This window comes from Centrocercus urophasianus, unplaced genomic scaffold (assembly GCF_019232065.1).
Source record: "Centrocercus urophasianus isolate 14NV4802_14NV808 unplaced genomic scaffold, USGS_Curo_1.0 seq_12, whole genome shotgun sequence".
NCBI classification, from domain to species: domain Eukaryota; kingdom Metazoa; phylum Chordata; class Aves; order Galliformes; family Phasianidae; genus Centrocercus; species Centrocercus urophasianus.
In genome coordinates, this window is record NW_024884364.1 from 45,652,115 (window position 1) to 45,667,288 (window position 15,174).

General features: G+C 36.1%; 1 protein-coding gene across 1 annotated transcript; it reads left to right on the forward strand.

Annotated features, from left to right (window-relative positions):
- The first annotated feature begins 41 nt into the window (after nt 1-41).
- On the forward strand, nt 42-15,147 carry FANCB (FA complementation group B). Its single transcript, XM_042810426.1, has 9 exons — nt 42-131; nt 463-1,483; nt 2,316-2,468; nt 3,010-3,102; nt 7,911-8,039; nt 8,781-8,944; nt 11,005-11,459; nt 12,302-12,539; nt 14,727-15,147. Exons 2-9 carry the CDS (start codon nt 551-553, stop codon nt 15,145-15,147), a joined length of 2,586 nt encoding a protein of 861 aa, XP_042666360.1. The 5' UTR covers nt 42-131; nt 463-550.
- Nucleotides 15,148-15,174: the final 27 nt, after the last annotated feature.

Here is a 15,174-nt window from a genome sequence, read left to right on the forward strand (position 1 = left end):
CCTTCCTACGCCCCGCTTCCTCTCCCGTCATGCGCTGCGTGGCGCGAGTTTCGGAGGGGCGCGGATTGCCTTCGCTTCCGTCCTGTGTTGCTTTCCTCGTCCCGTCATGTCCGGCACTGCGGCGCGGGCAGGTGGGTGAAGCCCCGCAGGCCGGGTCTTCCCGTGGTGGCTTGTGTGGGTGGGTCCCTTTAGGCGGGGGCGGCGTAGCAGTGCGGTCAGCGTTAATTTTGCTACTGTGCTGCTGGGCTGGCTGCTGGCGGGCCGTAACTTAACCCGTTAGTTGCTATGGAAGTCTTTTGGCGCACCGTTGCCTTACGCCTTCCCCATCTATGTTACTGAAGCACTATTGGCTTTGTATTCTCGCTTAGTCTGCGTCATTGCTTTGTGATATGGCGTTTTCCTTGAGGATTAACGCAGCTGCTTGCAAAGCGTTTTACTTTTTGTTCTGCTTTCGTTTTGCAGGGGGAGAGCTTATAGCTGGGCTAAACCTGACAGGAATGGAGAGGTATAGAGTTTTCTTGTAGGGGAATGCACGTACAGAGGAATAAAGATGCTTTTGAGTGAGCCACAGCACGTCTTGTCCTACAATGGAGAGCTTCTCGTCTTCCAGCTGTCGAAAACAAAGCACGTGGAGGGAGCAGCTGACAAAACAGTGAAGCTGTGTGTCAGGAGGATGGCATTTGACAGAGACGCTCAGCTGTTTGTTCAGATGTCCTCCGGAGCGTTTAGCATGCGCACAAAGCACTCAGAAACTGAAATCGTTTGCTGCGACTGCGCCACACATTCCAAAACAGGGATTGTTCTTCCCTGTGTTTTGATGAAAGTGAAAAAGCAGGACGGCGTTTTCGAGCACCTTTTACTGTTGCTTCATAGCTCTGACCGGTTTGAGCAGTGCTGTCATTTTAAATTGGATTATGAGCTGAAAGAGGATGTCAGGTTGTTTGCTGGCCCCTCGGTGCTATGGAGGCGTGCCAACAAGCTGTTCTACATCTCTTCTGATACCTGCACGGTTCTGACCGCTCCTGTTCAACTTTCTTCAGTTGTGTGGACAGGGGAAATTGAAGGTGAAGGCACTGTTGTGTTAGGGATCAGAGCTGCTTGCCTGCCTGAGAGTGAAGATGGGGATGAGTTTTGCACTTCAGATAGAGCCATCTGGGGCAGTGAGTTCTTTGGATATGCAATTGAAATGCAGAAAATGCTGACTGGTACATGCTTTATGCCTCATGCTTACAGCAGGGTAGTATCTTCTATCTGTGTCTGCAAGAGTGAGAGACTGAAAAAACAACTCAGAATATCAGTTGTTGCCATCACAAACAAGAATCAACTGATCTGGTTCCAAGATGGTGTCCCTAAAGGTGTTTGTGAGCTTCCTTATGAAAAATCATGTTTAATAAAAACTGCTGTAACCAGTAGCAATGATTTGCTATTTATTGTATCTTTTTCATCTGGGAATGTATGTGTTGTACGGAGAGAGAACTTGCAGGTATTTATGCCTTAAGTAGCTACCTTTTCCTACTGCATCTTTTTTGTTTCTATCCTTCTTTCCGAAGTGAGAAGCTACATGTTCAAGATTTATTGCTTTTTGTCTTTCCCATCAACTTCTGATAAAATAACCTGGCTTAAGTATAAGTTTTTAGGGGGAAGATTTTCACTCAGAGGTTGGTGACGCACTGGAACAGGTTGCCCAAGGAGGTTGTGGATGTCCCATCCCTGGAAACATTTGAGGCCAGGCTGGATGTGGCTCTGGGCAGCCTAGTGTGGTGGATGGCAACCCTGCAAATAGCAGGGGGGTTGAAACTTGATGAGCATTGTAGTCCTTTTCAACCCAGGCCATTCTATGATATCCTGTGATTCAGTATATACTTTTTTTTCCTTTCACTTCTCTCTTATATACTTGAAAATAAATCTAATGTCTAGTGCTACATTTTATGAGTCTGATGTGTAGATTCTACTGAAAACAAAATCAACAATATGAGAATTTTAAGCTTAAGACAGATATGAATGTGCTTGTGAAATTTAGGTTAAAATCATAGTTAACTTATTATTTTAAAGCATAAACTTCTTGGAATTGATAAGCTTTTGGAGTTTTCTCTCTCTGTGTCAAAAAACATTATTTCACAGAAATGACAAGGAGATCCTCACTTTATTTTTCCTTAAGTATGTAGGGGCAGAATTAAGTGCTAGGTTTTTGTAATGCTCTGTCAAGAAGACGCAGTGGAAATGAAATCTTGTCTTATCTGAAAGGCAAACTTCATCTTAACAAGATCACATGCAAGATTCCAAATACATATGTTTTAAAAGCTCTTCTACTGCAGGTTACTTCCAAATGGCAGAAGGTGAAGTCTGTTCTGGTAGATGACTTTATTGGTTCTGGAACTGAGCAACTGCTACTGCTGTTTAATGATGAATCCAATACAGATGTGTTAAATATGTTTAAAATAATGGACTTTGGAAAGATAAACTATGAAGTAAGTTCAATTTGCCTTTTCTCAGCTGTTCAGTCTGTGCGTTTAAAAAAAAAAAAAAAAAAAGAAAAAAAACCTTGAGAAATGATTAAAGCAGTGGTGCTAAGTGAAATTGGATGTCTGTTGTGAAATGCCCTGAAGTTTGAATATAATTGAGTATAATACTCTCTGTTTGAATAATGACATAAATTATCTGGAGCGATTATTCTACTTTCTGGATAGTATCAGCATCCTTCTGGGAGTACGGTTGAAGATGCTTCAGATACAGATCTTTTGTAATGCTTAGCTTTTATTTAAGAAAATTAAGGTTGTAGTGCATGTTAATTACTGTCTTATAATTGTGTCTTTCTTTTATGTGTTATCAATCCATAACTGCTTTCAGAAGATGAGATTTTTCTTTTAAAATGAACATGGCTATTTTTCTGGTTTCCTCACCTTTTTTTTTTTTTTTTTTTTTTATTAATTATGTTTAGTATCCTGTACCTTACAGTTATCTTTTAAATACTTATACTGCGCTTTTTTTTTTTTTTTTTTTTTTTTTTAGAGTGGTGTTAATTATAAAGACGATGTTCCTGCTGCAGAAGGATTACAAGAGAATGGTTTGCTTACCATCCAAGCTCTTGAAACCAGATTACAGGTCTGTGCTAAATAAATCTGCCTTCATATTTTTCCAAATTAATTTTCTGTATTGTTAGTTTAAAGAGTGAGGTTGATAATGCTATTTTTATTGGAGAAGTGGTGCAGGGAGAAATTAATGTTATTAAGTATCTGTTCTTGAATTGGTGGTTGTCTGTTTCAGTTCATTCGGTTGTTATAAATGCATTTAAATAATTAGAAGAATCTAATTTAATTTTAATTAGATTTTTGTGATAATGCTGAAGCCATCTTACAAAAGCTTTGTAACAGTCATTTTACTCATGATGTTTAAATGCTAGTTTCATAATATTAGAGCATCTATTTCTTTTGCTCAGCATGACGTATTTTGAGATGCCAGGTTGCCAGAGAGTGCTGATGAGTAGCAGCTGTTCCTGGAAGAATGAAGTGTTTCTTTGTCTAGGGACTTCAGTCAAATTGGTTTTAACTTCTATCCAAAATAGTGACCATTGTTATTTTATCACCTGCCAATGTTTTTCTTCCTGATACTGGCAGATTTATTGACATAATATTGCAGTATAGAGTGAATAAAGTTAAAACCCGTATCCTTCTTTTAATTAGCTTTGTATTATCATGCTGGGGAATAATGCATGCTAGAATATGGGCAATCAGTGGGAATATATCATCTGCTAGTGAAACTTGAAGATACAGCCTTCTAGTTTAAGTTCTGTTAGTAAACATCCAGCATGTTCTCCTCGATGTTCTTTGCCACTGTTGTCTGTGTTTACCCTGGTCAAAGTTAGTAGTAACTGACTAAATGAGAAGATTATTGAAAACAAACAAAAGACTAATGACTTCTGAAGACAGCATAAATCATGGATTAAGTCAATGTAAGAATTACTCTATTTGAAGTGTTTTAACTATGTAATAGGAGGTGATTATTCTGTTCATTTCTGAATTAGTGAGAACTTTAGTGTATGGTGCTAGTTTGATCTGTAGCCTTTAAGAGGAAGGAATTTGGCCAGCAAAAGTTTGGTTTATTACTGAAAGAAAAGGAGGATTATGGTCCATTAGGTAAACCACTGAAAAAGGAAAGAAAAAAAAAAAATCTTCTAATGACAAATGAGATATGTAGAGATACTATACATCTTCTGAAGGATAGAAGCTGTTATTTAGAGAATAGAGAACAATAGATTTATCTTTCCTGGAAGTGAGAAGAAAACAGTTAGGTTAATTTTGAGAACCTCTAGGTCCCTTGCAGCCTTAAATTTGTTTTATTTTATCTATTTACTTATTTACAGTTCTTCACCTTGCTCACTAGATAAAGGTCTATTGGTTTTTACATGCAGAAGTGCAAGTTTCCTTCACAATTCATTACTTTCTACCCGTGACTTGTATAGTTATATACCTTAAACATGATTTTTTTTTTGCTTCCGTATTCTTTCCTTATTTATCCTTCAGTATAGGTAACTTCAATAGTTTCCATCTCTTATTTTTTCTCCTTCCACTTTCGTTGTGAAGATTGCCTGCCCTGCCGCTGAGTGCTAAACGTTTTATGTAACTTGTCTTCTGATTTTCTCCTCTTATACACGGGCTGGCTTTCTGCTTTACAGCTTTTTGAATATGCGTTGCAATCAAATGAATACTCTGTATTGTGCAGTCTATTGATTTTGATAGAAGCAAGCCACTGACTGGAGATCTTATGTATCAGCTGCTGATAAAGTCCTTCTGATGGAGACACAGAATCCTTCATAAGTCTTTTTTTTCCCCTCGATTTCTTTCAGACGTAGTAGTTCTCTCATTTTCCAAGTCACATGCTAACCCAGGCACTGTAAGAATATTGAAAATCCTCTTATTTTTTAATGCTTAAAATCTTTGATATTGCCATGGCAATGAATTTTGGAAGTAGGTGTAGATATGATTTTTAGCCTTAATATTGCAATGTTGCTTCCTTGCTGAGATCTCTGTTCTGCTGTATGTGTCTCTGAATAGTAAAGTACTGTTGCCTTTTTGTTATCTGATGTAACTGAATTTCAGAGATGTTCTTGTGTTTTTGTTCCTGCTTATCTTGGAAATTTCCAAAAGTGATGAGTTGTTTTGTCACCAAAATTCAAGTTGTCATGTGTTCACAACCTCTGCAGTATCTCCTATTTTAGGGCAAAGAGAAATAGCAAATGCAATGTTTTTCCATACCTCTGTTGCTACCCCATAAAACATTTTATGCCTGCGTGGTTGTTTTTTACCCACGTCAGAGCTTTGGTAGGTGTTACAATCCACTACACTGAAATAGGCTGCATTTAACTCATTTGCAGTAGTGCGTGTAAGTTGCGTGTTGCAGATAGTGAAACGCAAGAATCTGTCAGTTTGTGTATTTTTGGAACTGCTCTGTGTTTATCATGTATCTGGTCTTAAGCTACTGCCCGCAGCCTTTATGCCTCAGATTATTTTCCTTAATGATCGTCTCGCTATCTTCTGAAGAGAACTTTCTTTGGCAGAGTAGTGCAGCTACACTGTATCTGTGGTTACAGTGTTTCTCATGGTTTTATTCGCTGTTCTGACGTAAATACAGGACTGTTCAACATCAACTGCTGAAAGTTTAGCAAGAATTATAGTGCCAGGCTCTCGATTAATTCTTTTTCCTTTCACTTGGCTTGCCTGTTTTAGGGCATTGTGTTTGTTTGTTGTTTAAGTTTTTTTTTGGGGGGGGAAGGGGAGTGGTTGGATTGTGTGGCTTTTTCCACTATCATTTATTGAATTGAGAATTTATTTGTTCCCATTCTGACGATGTTGTGGTGGTGGGTGGGAAGTTATTCAAGAAATGTTCTGTACATTTTATTTTTAAAACTTAGATTAGGAACAGTAACAAACAGTTGTTTTCTGTACAACCTTTGTACAGAATCTACAATTTTGTAGATTGAGTTTTTTGATACTTTTTCAAAAAAGATTTCGGTTGCTTGGAAACCACAGAGACTTTTAATAAAAGAGCAGCTTCAGACTCTAGATATCTGGATTATGTTTTCCTTTAGCATTTTTGTCTACTTTCACTGTTTCATCTTTGCTTTTGGTGGTAGTTCTAGTCCTGCCTATTGTAAATCTTCCTTTCCATTTTCTGCCCTTTGCAAAAAGTTCTTGGCTTAGTATTTTTAGCTTTGTATGTATGAGTATTGTTTTATTTATGAATATTGTAAGTTTAATTGCAATGTGTCAAAGCACTGTCCTACTTCCTACTAAGCCTCCACTTTAATTTGCTTTCTGACAGTGATTCATCCATTGTACTGTCTGTGCTGAATTTTCTCTCAGCTTTGTTTGTTCAGCTCTATATTATGGTGTTTTAAACTGGATGTTTATTTTCTGTTTTTAAAATGATTCACTTTTATTTTCTGTTTCATGGTGCAAAGAGTGTGACTTCTACAATTGCTTGTTACTTGGTACATCTTGGGTATGGATCTAAGGGTGTACGTTTTCCTTGTTCCAGTAGCAGTGACAGAGTGTTACTCTAGTTTTTGCCATGTGATAAATTTCAGTTGTCATTCTTCTGTTGCTTTATGAAGGGGGAAAAAGGTGCTTGCAAAAGTCACACTGGAGAGCAATTGAATCAATCAGTAGATCTTCGGCTATTTTGACTGCTTCTCTGTATGTACTTTCCTTCTTGTTTTTCTTCTGTACCTGAGTTTCTTACTTGGGAGTTTCAAATAGGAGTAAGTAATGGTTTGGTATTCTGTGGACTGCAGTTAGGAAGAGATTGTAGAAATACAAAATGATAGAATCATAGAATGGTTTGGGTTGCAAGGGACTTTTAGGATCATCTAGTTCCATCCCCCCCTGCTAGAGGCAGGGACACTTCCCTTTAGACCAGGTTGCTCAAAGTCCCATCCAACCTGGCCTTGAATGCTTCCAGAGGGCGGCACCCACAACCTCTCTGGTTCAGTGTCTCACCACCCTCACAGTAAAGAATTTCTTCCTAATATCAAGTCTAAATCTCTTCTCTTTCAGTTTCAAACTATTTCCCCTTGTCCTGTCGCTACGTGCCCTCATAAAAAGTCTCTTCCCATCTTTGTTCTTTATTCTTAACTGTTTCTTCTCCTGCCAGTTCTGGCACGGAAGTATTTCATGGAGTCTGGTATTTGTGATGCTTGGTTTGATAGGTGGCTAATAATTTTGATAGAGAATTTATCATGGTGGGTTCCATTTCCTCTGAATGCCCTTTGCTCTTGCATCATGAGCAAATGACATTACTCCTTTTATTTCGCATATCTTTCATTCTGGCTTGTCATTTGGTGATGACTGAATCTGATGTCTTTTTTTATTTGTTTATTAGTTTAGAGGTTGTTTTTCCTTTCCAATGATAGGCTTTGTTCTCCCCTCTCTTGTTGTTGACAGTAACAGACTTCTCAGGAACTTAATTCCCAGAGTATACTTTTTGAAGAATATTTTAAAGTATAATAACCTAATCCTTGGAACTTGTCTACGTACTTGACTGTCTGTAAGACAGAAAACAGTCAACATTTCAATGTCTTGAAAAAAAAAATAATAAATAATGTTAATACTAAAATAAAGCAGAAACAATATTGAGAGAGTTGAATATCTACATAAACATCTAATGTGAATATTCTCAAATTAAGATAAACTTGGAGTTTAATACTGAGAGAACAAGATTCTTAGTTTTGTATTTTGGCAGCAGAGTAACCTGACTTGAACAATTTTTAGAAGCATTATTTCAGGAACATCAGAAATTGGATTGTGATCCTTGCATAAAATGGAAAGTTGAGGATTATCTTGGTAGCTTTGATACCAGTTATTATTTGCAGTAGACTACAGACTGTGTCCAATGGCGACTTTTATATTTTACAGGCTGGTCTCACCTCTGTTCGAGAGCTACAGCAGCATTTACAACTCAAAAAGAGGGTTATTCTTGAATCATGCAGAGCACTAATAGATCTAGTTGAAGGAAGAAGCCATATTCTACCAAGTGCAAAAAAGGTAAAAAGCAACACTTTTTTTTTCTTTTTGCTATTTTTACCAGTCGAAATTGCCTCTATCAAAAGTCATTAATTAGCTTTAAACAAAGTCTGATTCATTATTTTAAACTGACAGTTTATATAGTTAAGAGTAAATTTAATTTTTTCCTTGAAATTGATCTACACCGTACCTCCTGGTGACTGGTTTGTACGTGGAAGTAACCTTTAACAGTAAGTTAATGACCAACAGTAGGAGGATTGTATTGTATTAATTGGTACAGTTACCTGTATATCAAATACCTGTCTCTAATATGATAGAAAGAATGAGCAGTGATTTCTGTAAGCAGAGTTTATTTTAGAATGTGGCAGAGGGAACTGTGAGCTGAAAAGGTGACAGAGTTTGGGCAAATGTTATAACTGTATGCTTCTTAAACTAAGACTCATAGTTACTTGAAATCTATTTGATCTTTCAGTATCCTTCAAGTCAACCAGGTTTAGGCAGCAAAATTTTAAGCAATTAATAATATAACTTCTAATGCCTTCTTTGGAAGAAAATGTGTGCAAAGAGGGGATGAGTTGTTTGTTATGATAGTTTTTGTTTTAAGAAAATGGATTTATATCTCTTAAATCTATTCTAGAGAGTAAACTAGTTTGTACAGATTTCATTTAATGTAGTAGATTTTATAGTAGAACATGAAGTAATGCTGTATAAAAAGAACTGATATCTGCACTTAATTGATCTAAACAAACATTTTTCTGTAAGGAAGGCCTTGTCAGTCTCTGGGATGATGTGAAAGAACCTTATTCTGTTAGCGAAGAGCCATCATTGACACCTAAACTTCAAGGTCACTTCATAGAGAAATTGTGGCAACGTGTTGTGGGTGACAACTTGGTAGTTGGAGTAAAACTAACTGAATCATTTTGTTTGTAAGTACATAGATAAAATATTTTCATTTTGCAGTTTAATAGAAGTTGAGATTGCAAGTAAAGCCCTGCAGTAAAAAGAGTGGATTTTTGAGATTTGACTTTTCTTATTTCAACATCTGTGTATGAAGTATTTCAAGTGCATTTTGCCAGTATTGTTGCTGTGACATGTCTCTCTAGTGCTGTGCCAAAAATATATAATCTAGGCAAAAATCAGCTGCATCAACATAACTACATCATTACTGGAGGCATTTATAACAGAACTTTCACTGACAAAAATTATGGTTCTTTGTAGTTCACATGAGCATAGGTATACTGACATCAGTGTGTGGTGTAGATTTAGCTCTGTTCTAACTGTACTGTTCCTGCTGCCTAAGCATCAGTATCTCACCATTCATAGAATGATTTCCTTAAAAAGTAGAATAAAACATTTTTAATTCTCTGATCGACTTACCTATATTCAGCTATGCTGTAGTCAGATATCAAATCGAGTATTTTCTGAGCCTATGCATTATATAAATTACATGGAACAAGCAGGCTTAAAATATTCGAAGCTTCAAAAAGATTTTTCTCGTTATTATCCTTAAAGTGATTTGTTTATTCTGCTCATTTCAGTTGCTTAGTTCTAGTCATGATTACTAGTGATGTTATTCCCCCATTGATGAGGGAGCTTATTTGGAGTACATTTTGAAAGCACAGACAACAGAAAAAACTTATTATAGACAGTATGTAATGTAAACTTTGGTAGAGTTAGAAGTTACTTTTTGACCTATACTCCCACGAGCATTGTAGCTGACACTGTGTTAAGGTAAGCTTAAGAGTACTGATTGCCTCTGAAAATCATTCAAGTGAGTGTGAGGGAACTGACCTCTCCAGGCCCTTTGGTTGTTCTGCTAGAACTGTAGGTGTATTATTTCACAACTACCAGCTTGCTATAACTTTACAAGGAAGCTGACCTTGTCTTCTTGACGGCCTCTGTTAAGAGCTACCAAGGCAAAAGACTGTTTTTGCCTTTCCACTGTTTATTCTTTTAGCTTTGATGACAGTGACTTTATTTTTGAAAATGAAACACCTAATTCCTCTGTATCTTCAGAAGTCCTGAGAAGATTTTGAACTACTTTTTAAAAACCAGCAGCAACCTTGCCCTGTTTTTCAGTTTTATAGTTGAGAACCGATCCATGAAAATCAAGTCATTTGTGAAAGGTTACCTCATAGGCTAGCAACAGAAGGATGTAATAGGTTGTAGTAGGCTCCAGGAGCACAGGGTTGTGGGCCTGTGGTTTTTCAGAAAAGTGCTTGCTTTATTTTCAACTCCATTGTGGAGGTTTTCGTTGACTATTTTTGGGCTTCCTGCTAATGCAAGATTATATTGATGTTTTAGATTACACTGTGAGGTGATGATATTTCCCATAAAGGAATCTGAATGTTTGTATGACTTCAGTTGTCAGTGACATCTTGAGATTGAGTTAATTGTTAGAGTAAATTGTTCACTGAGAGAAGATGTGAACAGTACTACTGGGATTTCACAGAAGAATCATGTGTTGAATGAACAAAACGCCTTTCAGAAAATTACTTCATGTTTAAGGAAACCATATTTTAAACCTTTTATTTTACTTTCTGCATGCACTTCTGTTTGAATACCTAAAAAACAGTGTGAATACTACAAGAACTTTTAGTTCTCAAACAGGCAGAATTTTTACTTTCTGTAGTCCTTTTTTATTAATTTTATTTTAATAATAATAATAATAAGTCTTTAAAAATGAAATGCAGATGTCATAGAGTATCTGCAAGGGTTGTATTGAGTGTTCAACATTTTCTGAGTGAATTAAATGTCCAAATTATTTCAGTTAATGCGAGGGATCTAATTCCTAGGAGCTCTTAATACAAATGACTATTTCATCTAAGATTATAAGTACTTACACACTACATGGTATCTGAATTAACTTGGAATAGTATTGGAGTTTGTAGTAGTCCTAAATATTGTAAAGTACTGTTTTTTCGTTTTTTTATCAAAAAGCAAAATGCAAACTGGGAGTGCATTCATCTTATGTGGATTTTCACAGGTCAGTGCGTGATATCAGTTTGTCGTTAGTGATGGATCAAGACTTCTCTTTGATGTCTCCAATTATTGAGTGTCAGAATAAAATCATTAAGGTGAACGAAGTCTTCTCAGCATTATCTGTCTCCTCGTGTCAAATTGAGCCCCCTCAGAAAAAGATGAAATTGGACTTGCGTAACAAGAATGATCTGAAAAAAGATTTTCATAAGAGATGTTCTAGGACTCAGCTGGGTAAAACAAATACTGTCACTGCTGTTACCAACCTTTCACCACTACTGGCATTTCATCGTGTTTGTTGCACAGTTATACTACATGCAAAGAAACAAAAACATCGGAATGGTGATTTTCTGAAGAGCAAAAGCATAACTTTACTCTGTGGGAAAATTTTGCTGAGTCTGGAAGATATTTCAAATGGGAAATATTCAGTAAATATGCTCAAGGATAATAGTTACTGTACAGGTAAATTGATTGATGGAGTTTGGATTCATGAAGATGTTGTTGATTGTTTTTTCTGGATGAGATTAATCTACATTTTCAGGGTGTAATTATGTTTCTTTCTTTGAACTCAATACATGCAGACTTCTGAATTAAAAGCTGGGTGAAGCAGAAAGCAGAAGAACCATTTATTTTAAATAAAAAAAAAAAAATTGAAACTTGCTATAAGATTTTACAGTAATGGTGCTGAAGTGCATCAAGAGGTTAATTTTGAAGGTAAATCTGAATACAGATATAGCTTGTTTTTTCCTACAAGTAAGGTAATTACTGTTGATTAGATAACATTTATTTTTCCTGACTTAGTATTACTATTTTTTAAGTAATACCAAAGTAACTGAAGCTTTTCCTCATCTGCACAGCTATTGAGTTCCACTATATCTTTTTTTCTTTTTAAGTTCCTGGTTGAACTGATTTTGAACTGGGTTTCTGCTAACGTAGTGAAATGTCCTTTTGATCATTTGCTACGAATTTTAATTTCTTCCTTTAATGCCATATCATCAGCTAACACCAAATGCCATCTTAATGTCACAGGAGGCTATTAATAGTGTTCCCTTGGCAAGGTGACATTTATCTTTACAGCTCTCTTATTATATAGTTGCAGCTTTGTTAATCAGGTAGCCATTTTGCTCAACAGAAGTAGGTGTAAGAATATTTGTGAGAAGAAAGTTTCCAAAGAAAACATTGAATGCAGGTACAGACTGCAAGTAACAACGAGAGCGTGAATCAAAAATGTATTCACACATTCTACATTAAACCTGATCAAAGTATTTAGGTTAAGTATCTTTATGATTATTATTTTCTTGCAGGTTCCACGGAAGACATAGTTGCTATCCTTGCAGTATCGATCAGATTTTCCTTTCAGATTGTGTCTTCTGAATGCACATTGACTCAAGTAAATTCATGGCTACTTGGAGAAATGGACTGTGTTCCATTTAAGGAATGCCATGACATGGTATTCTCTCATAAAGCAGGAAACATCTATGGTACAGTCTTTAGCTGGACACTGAAAAGTCCATTTGAAGGAGTTCTAACGCTATTTTGCAGGTAAAATTGGTCAAAAGTTTTACAGAATATTCTTCTTATGCTCATGCCATTATCTTCATGTTGTCTCTTACAGGCATCATAGCCAACAGCGATACTTCTGATATGAGAATGTCAGAGCATGAATTGTCATGTAATTTTGTGCTTATACACTGAATTCCAAACAACTGCAGGCCCCTTTAATAGACACTTGGTACCATTTTGTTCATTCGTTTCAATGCATAGTAATTTCATATTTTTTCTTAATATGTTTTTTCAACACCTGTTGATTGTTTTTAACAAAAATGAGCTAGACAATTTGAATTGCATTCTTTGTCATTTTTAGTTTAGTAATGCAACATGCATTTAGTCTAACTTGTACAATTTTTTCTGATAAACTTTATTTTCTATCTACCATTATATTGAAGAGGAAATAATCTGAAGAATCTCAGTTATTTTCTTATCTAGATTGTCAAACTGTTGGGATAAAATGATGTACATCAGGTAAACAAGATAGAAATACTTCCGTCATTTATGATTTAGCTGGATTACGCTACTGTGAGAAGAGATTTTCAAGTACTGATAAAGTTTTCTTTTCCTAAGGAGTTCAAGCTAAAACAAAAAAAATATATATACATATATACATACATATATACATATATACATACATACATATATACATACATATATATATAAAATAAAGTAAGTTAGGAATCCCTAACTAATAGTAAAAGATAAAACTTTGTTCAATTAAGAATTGGTTGCCTCTCATGTAAGAGCAAAGAGTAATGTTTTTAAAACTCAAGACTTGTAGAAACTTCCTTTTGGAAACTTAGTTTGCTTGATATTCATTTTCAATTTGACTTAACATCGATACTTAATGAGCTGTATATTTATACTTGTGTTTTCAGTGTTGTTTTTTTTCCCCCTTCATTGGGTCAATCTTTTTCTGGTAGATTATTTCTCTGACAGATTGAAGGTCTACTGACAATTTTTTTCATTCAAAATTTTTCATTCAGAAATGAAATAATCTACATCTGTGATAAGTAGTGGAAAATTAAGATAAGTAAATTGCAATAGAAAAGCTTTACTGATCAGTGTGAGAAAACTAGCTACTTAGGGATGTGTTGTGGTTTGAAGAGTTAATCATCTCAAGAGAAGGGGGATGAAGGAAGAGGAAGAAACCCAGTTGAGATAGGAGAAACTAGTTTATTAAGAGGAATGTGAGATAACACAGAATAATTAAGAATAATAAATCCAGTGAACCAAAAATAAACTGGAGGAAAGAGTCAATCTAAGTTCTTATTGATGGGCCTTCACCAACTGGTGTCCCAGAAAAGATAAGAGAACTTCTTCCTCACCCAGAATCAGGAGATCACATCTCCCAAGGCTGGAAGTAGCATGAAATACCTGAGTCTGTTGGAAGCACAGCACACAGGAAGTGCATCCAGATCTGAGCTTAAGCATCAGGGCAGCCTGCCATATGATACCATGATATAGAATACTGACAAAAACTGGACAGGATGCTCTTTCTTTTTGTCCTTTTTTTTTTTTTTCCTTGGACATGATTTTTTAGGACATCTTCTGAAGAGCTAATTTGGCCAAACAGAGGAAATAGGACTTTGGACAAATTGTGTTTCTCTTAGAATGAATGCTGGTCTGTCAATGCATCATGCTGGCGTCTGGGGCAATAGGTTCCCTGTGATGAATGCCAGCATTATTTTATCCAGGGTTCTTAATTTGAACATCTAATTGTTTTTAAGCACAATACTTCCTCGCTAGTGGCTGTTCAAAAAAGACCAGCAATTAGCCACCTAGTATCTCTGCAGTGCATATCTGTTGATGGTGACAAAATATGAACGCATCTTTTTTTCTGCCCCTGAATGCATACTTAGGCAACTTGGTGTTATCACGATATTTTTACATACAATGAATTGTTTCTTAAAGAAGGAAGTGATGCTCACATAACTGGATATGTATCTTAATGTTGAATATTTGTTACTGAAGCAACAGATCTTTTGATACACAGCAGCTAGTCTGCATTCCATTAGAGAATCCTTGTTGGCAGTTATGTGTACTGCATACACAATACTTAAAACCACAAACATCCTAAATTTTCATCGGTTCAGTTTAAAGTAATTTTATTATATTTACCACTACAGAATTTTGAATATGCAACATATCATTAATAATAGTACTCTTATTTTGTAGAAGTCTGACCGTCTTGTTCCAGTGTCTTCATAGCCTTACTAGAGTTCTTCCACCAAGCTGTGATGTAAAACTCCTGAAATCTGGAAGCAAAGGTGTACTTATTGAGCAGTTAGCACTGGCTTTGGAAAAAGAAATGTTCACTTCAAGGAGTTTCCTCTCCTCAAAAGAAAGTAAAGCTGAAAACAACTTGACAAGGTGGAATGAGCCTGGTGGGAAAATCAGTGATCCTTCTGTGGCTTCTTTACTGGACAGTGAGGATGGTGTTCAGCATTTCAGAGAGAAGCTTCAAAATGAGCGGGAACAGTGTGTGCTAAGTATGAATGAAATGATGGATGGTACCCTCTACCAGAAAATGGCTTTGAAAGTAGCAGAAGCTCAGCTCAGTTCTGATATGATTGTGTGGAGATTGAGCAAATCCTAGAAAATTATCTAAATTTATTTTGAATAA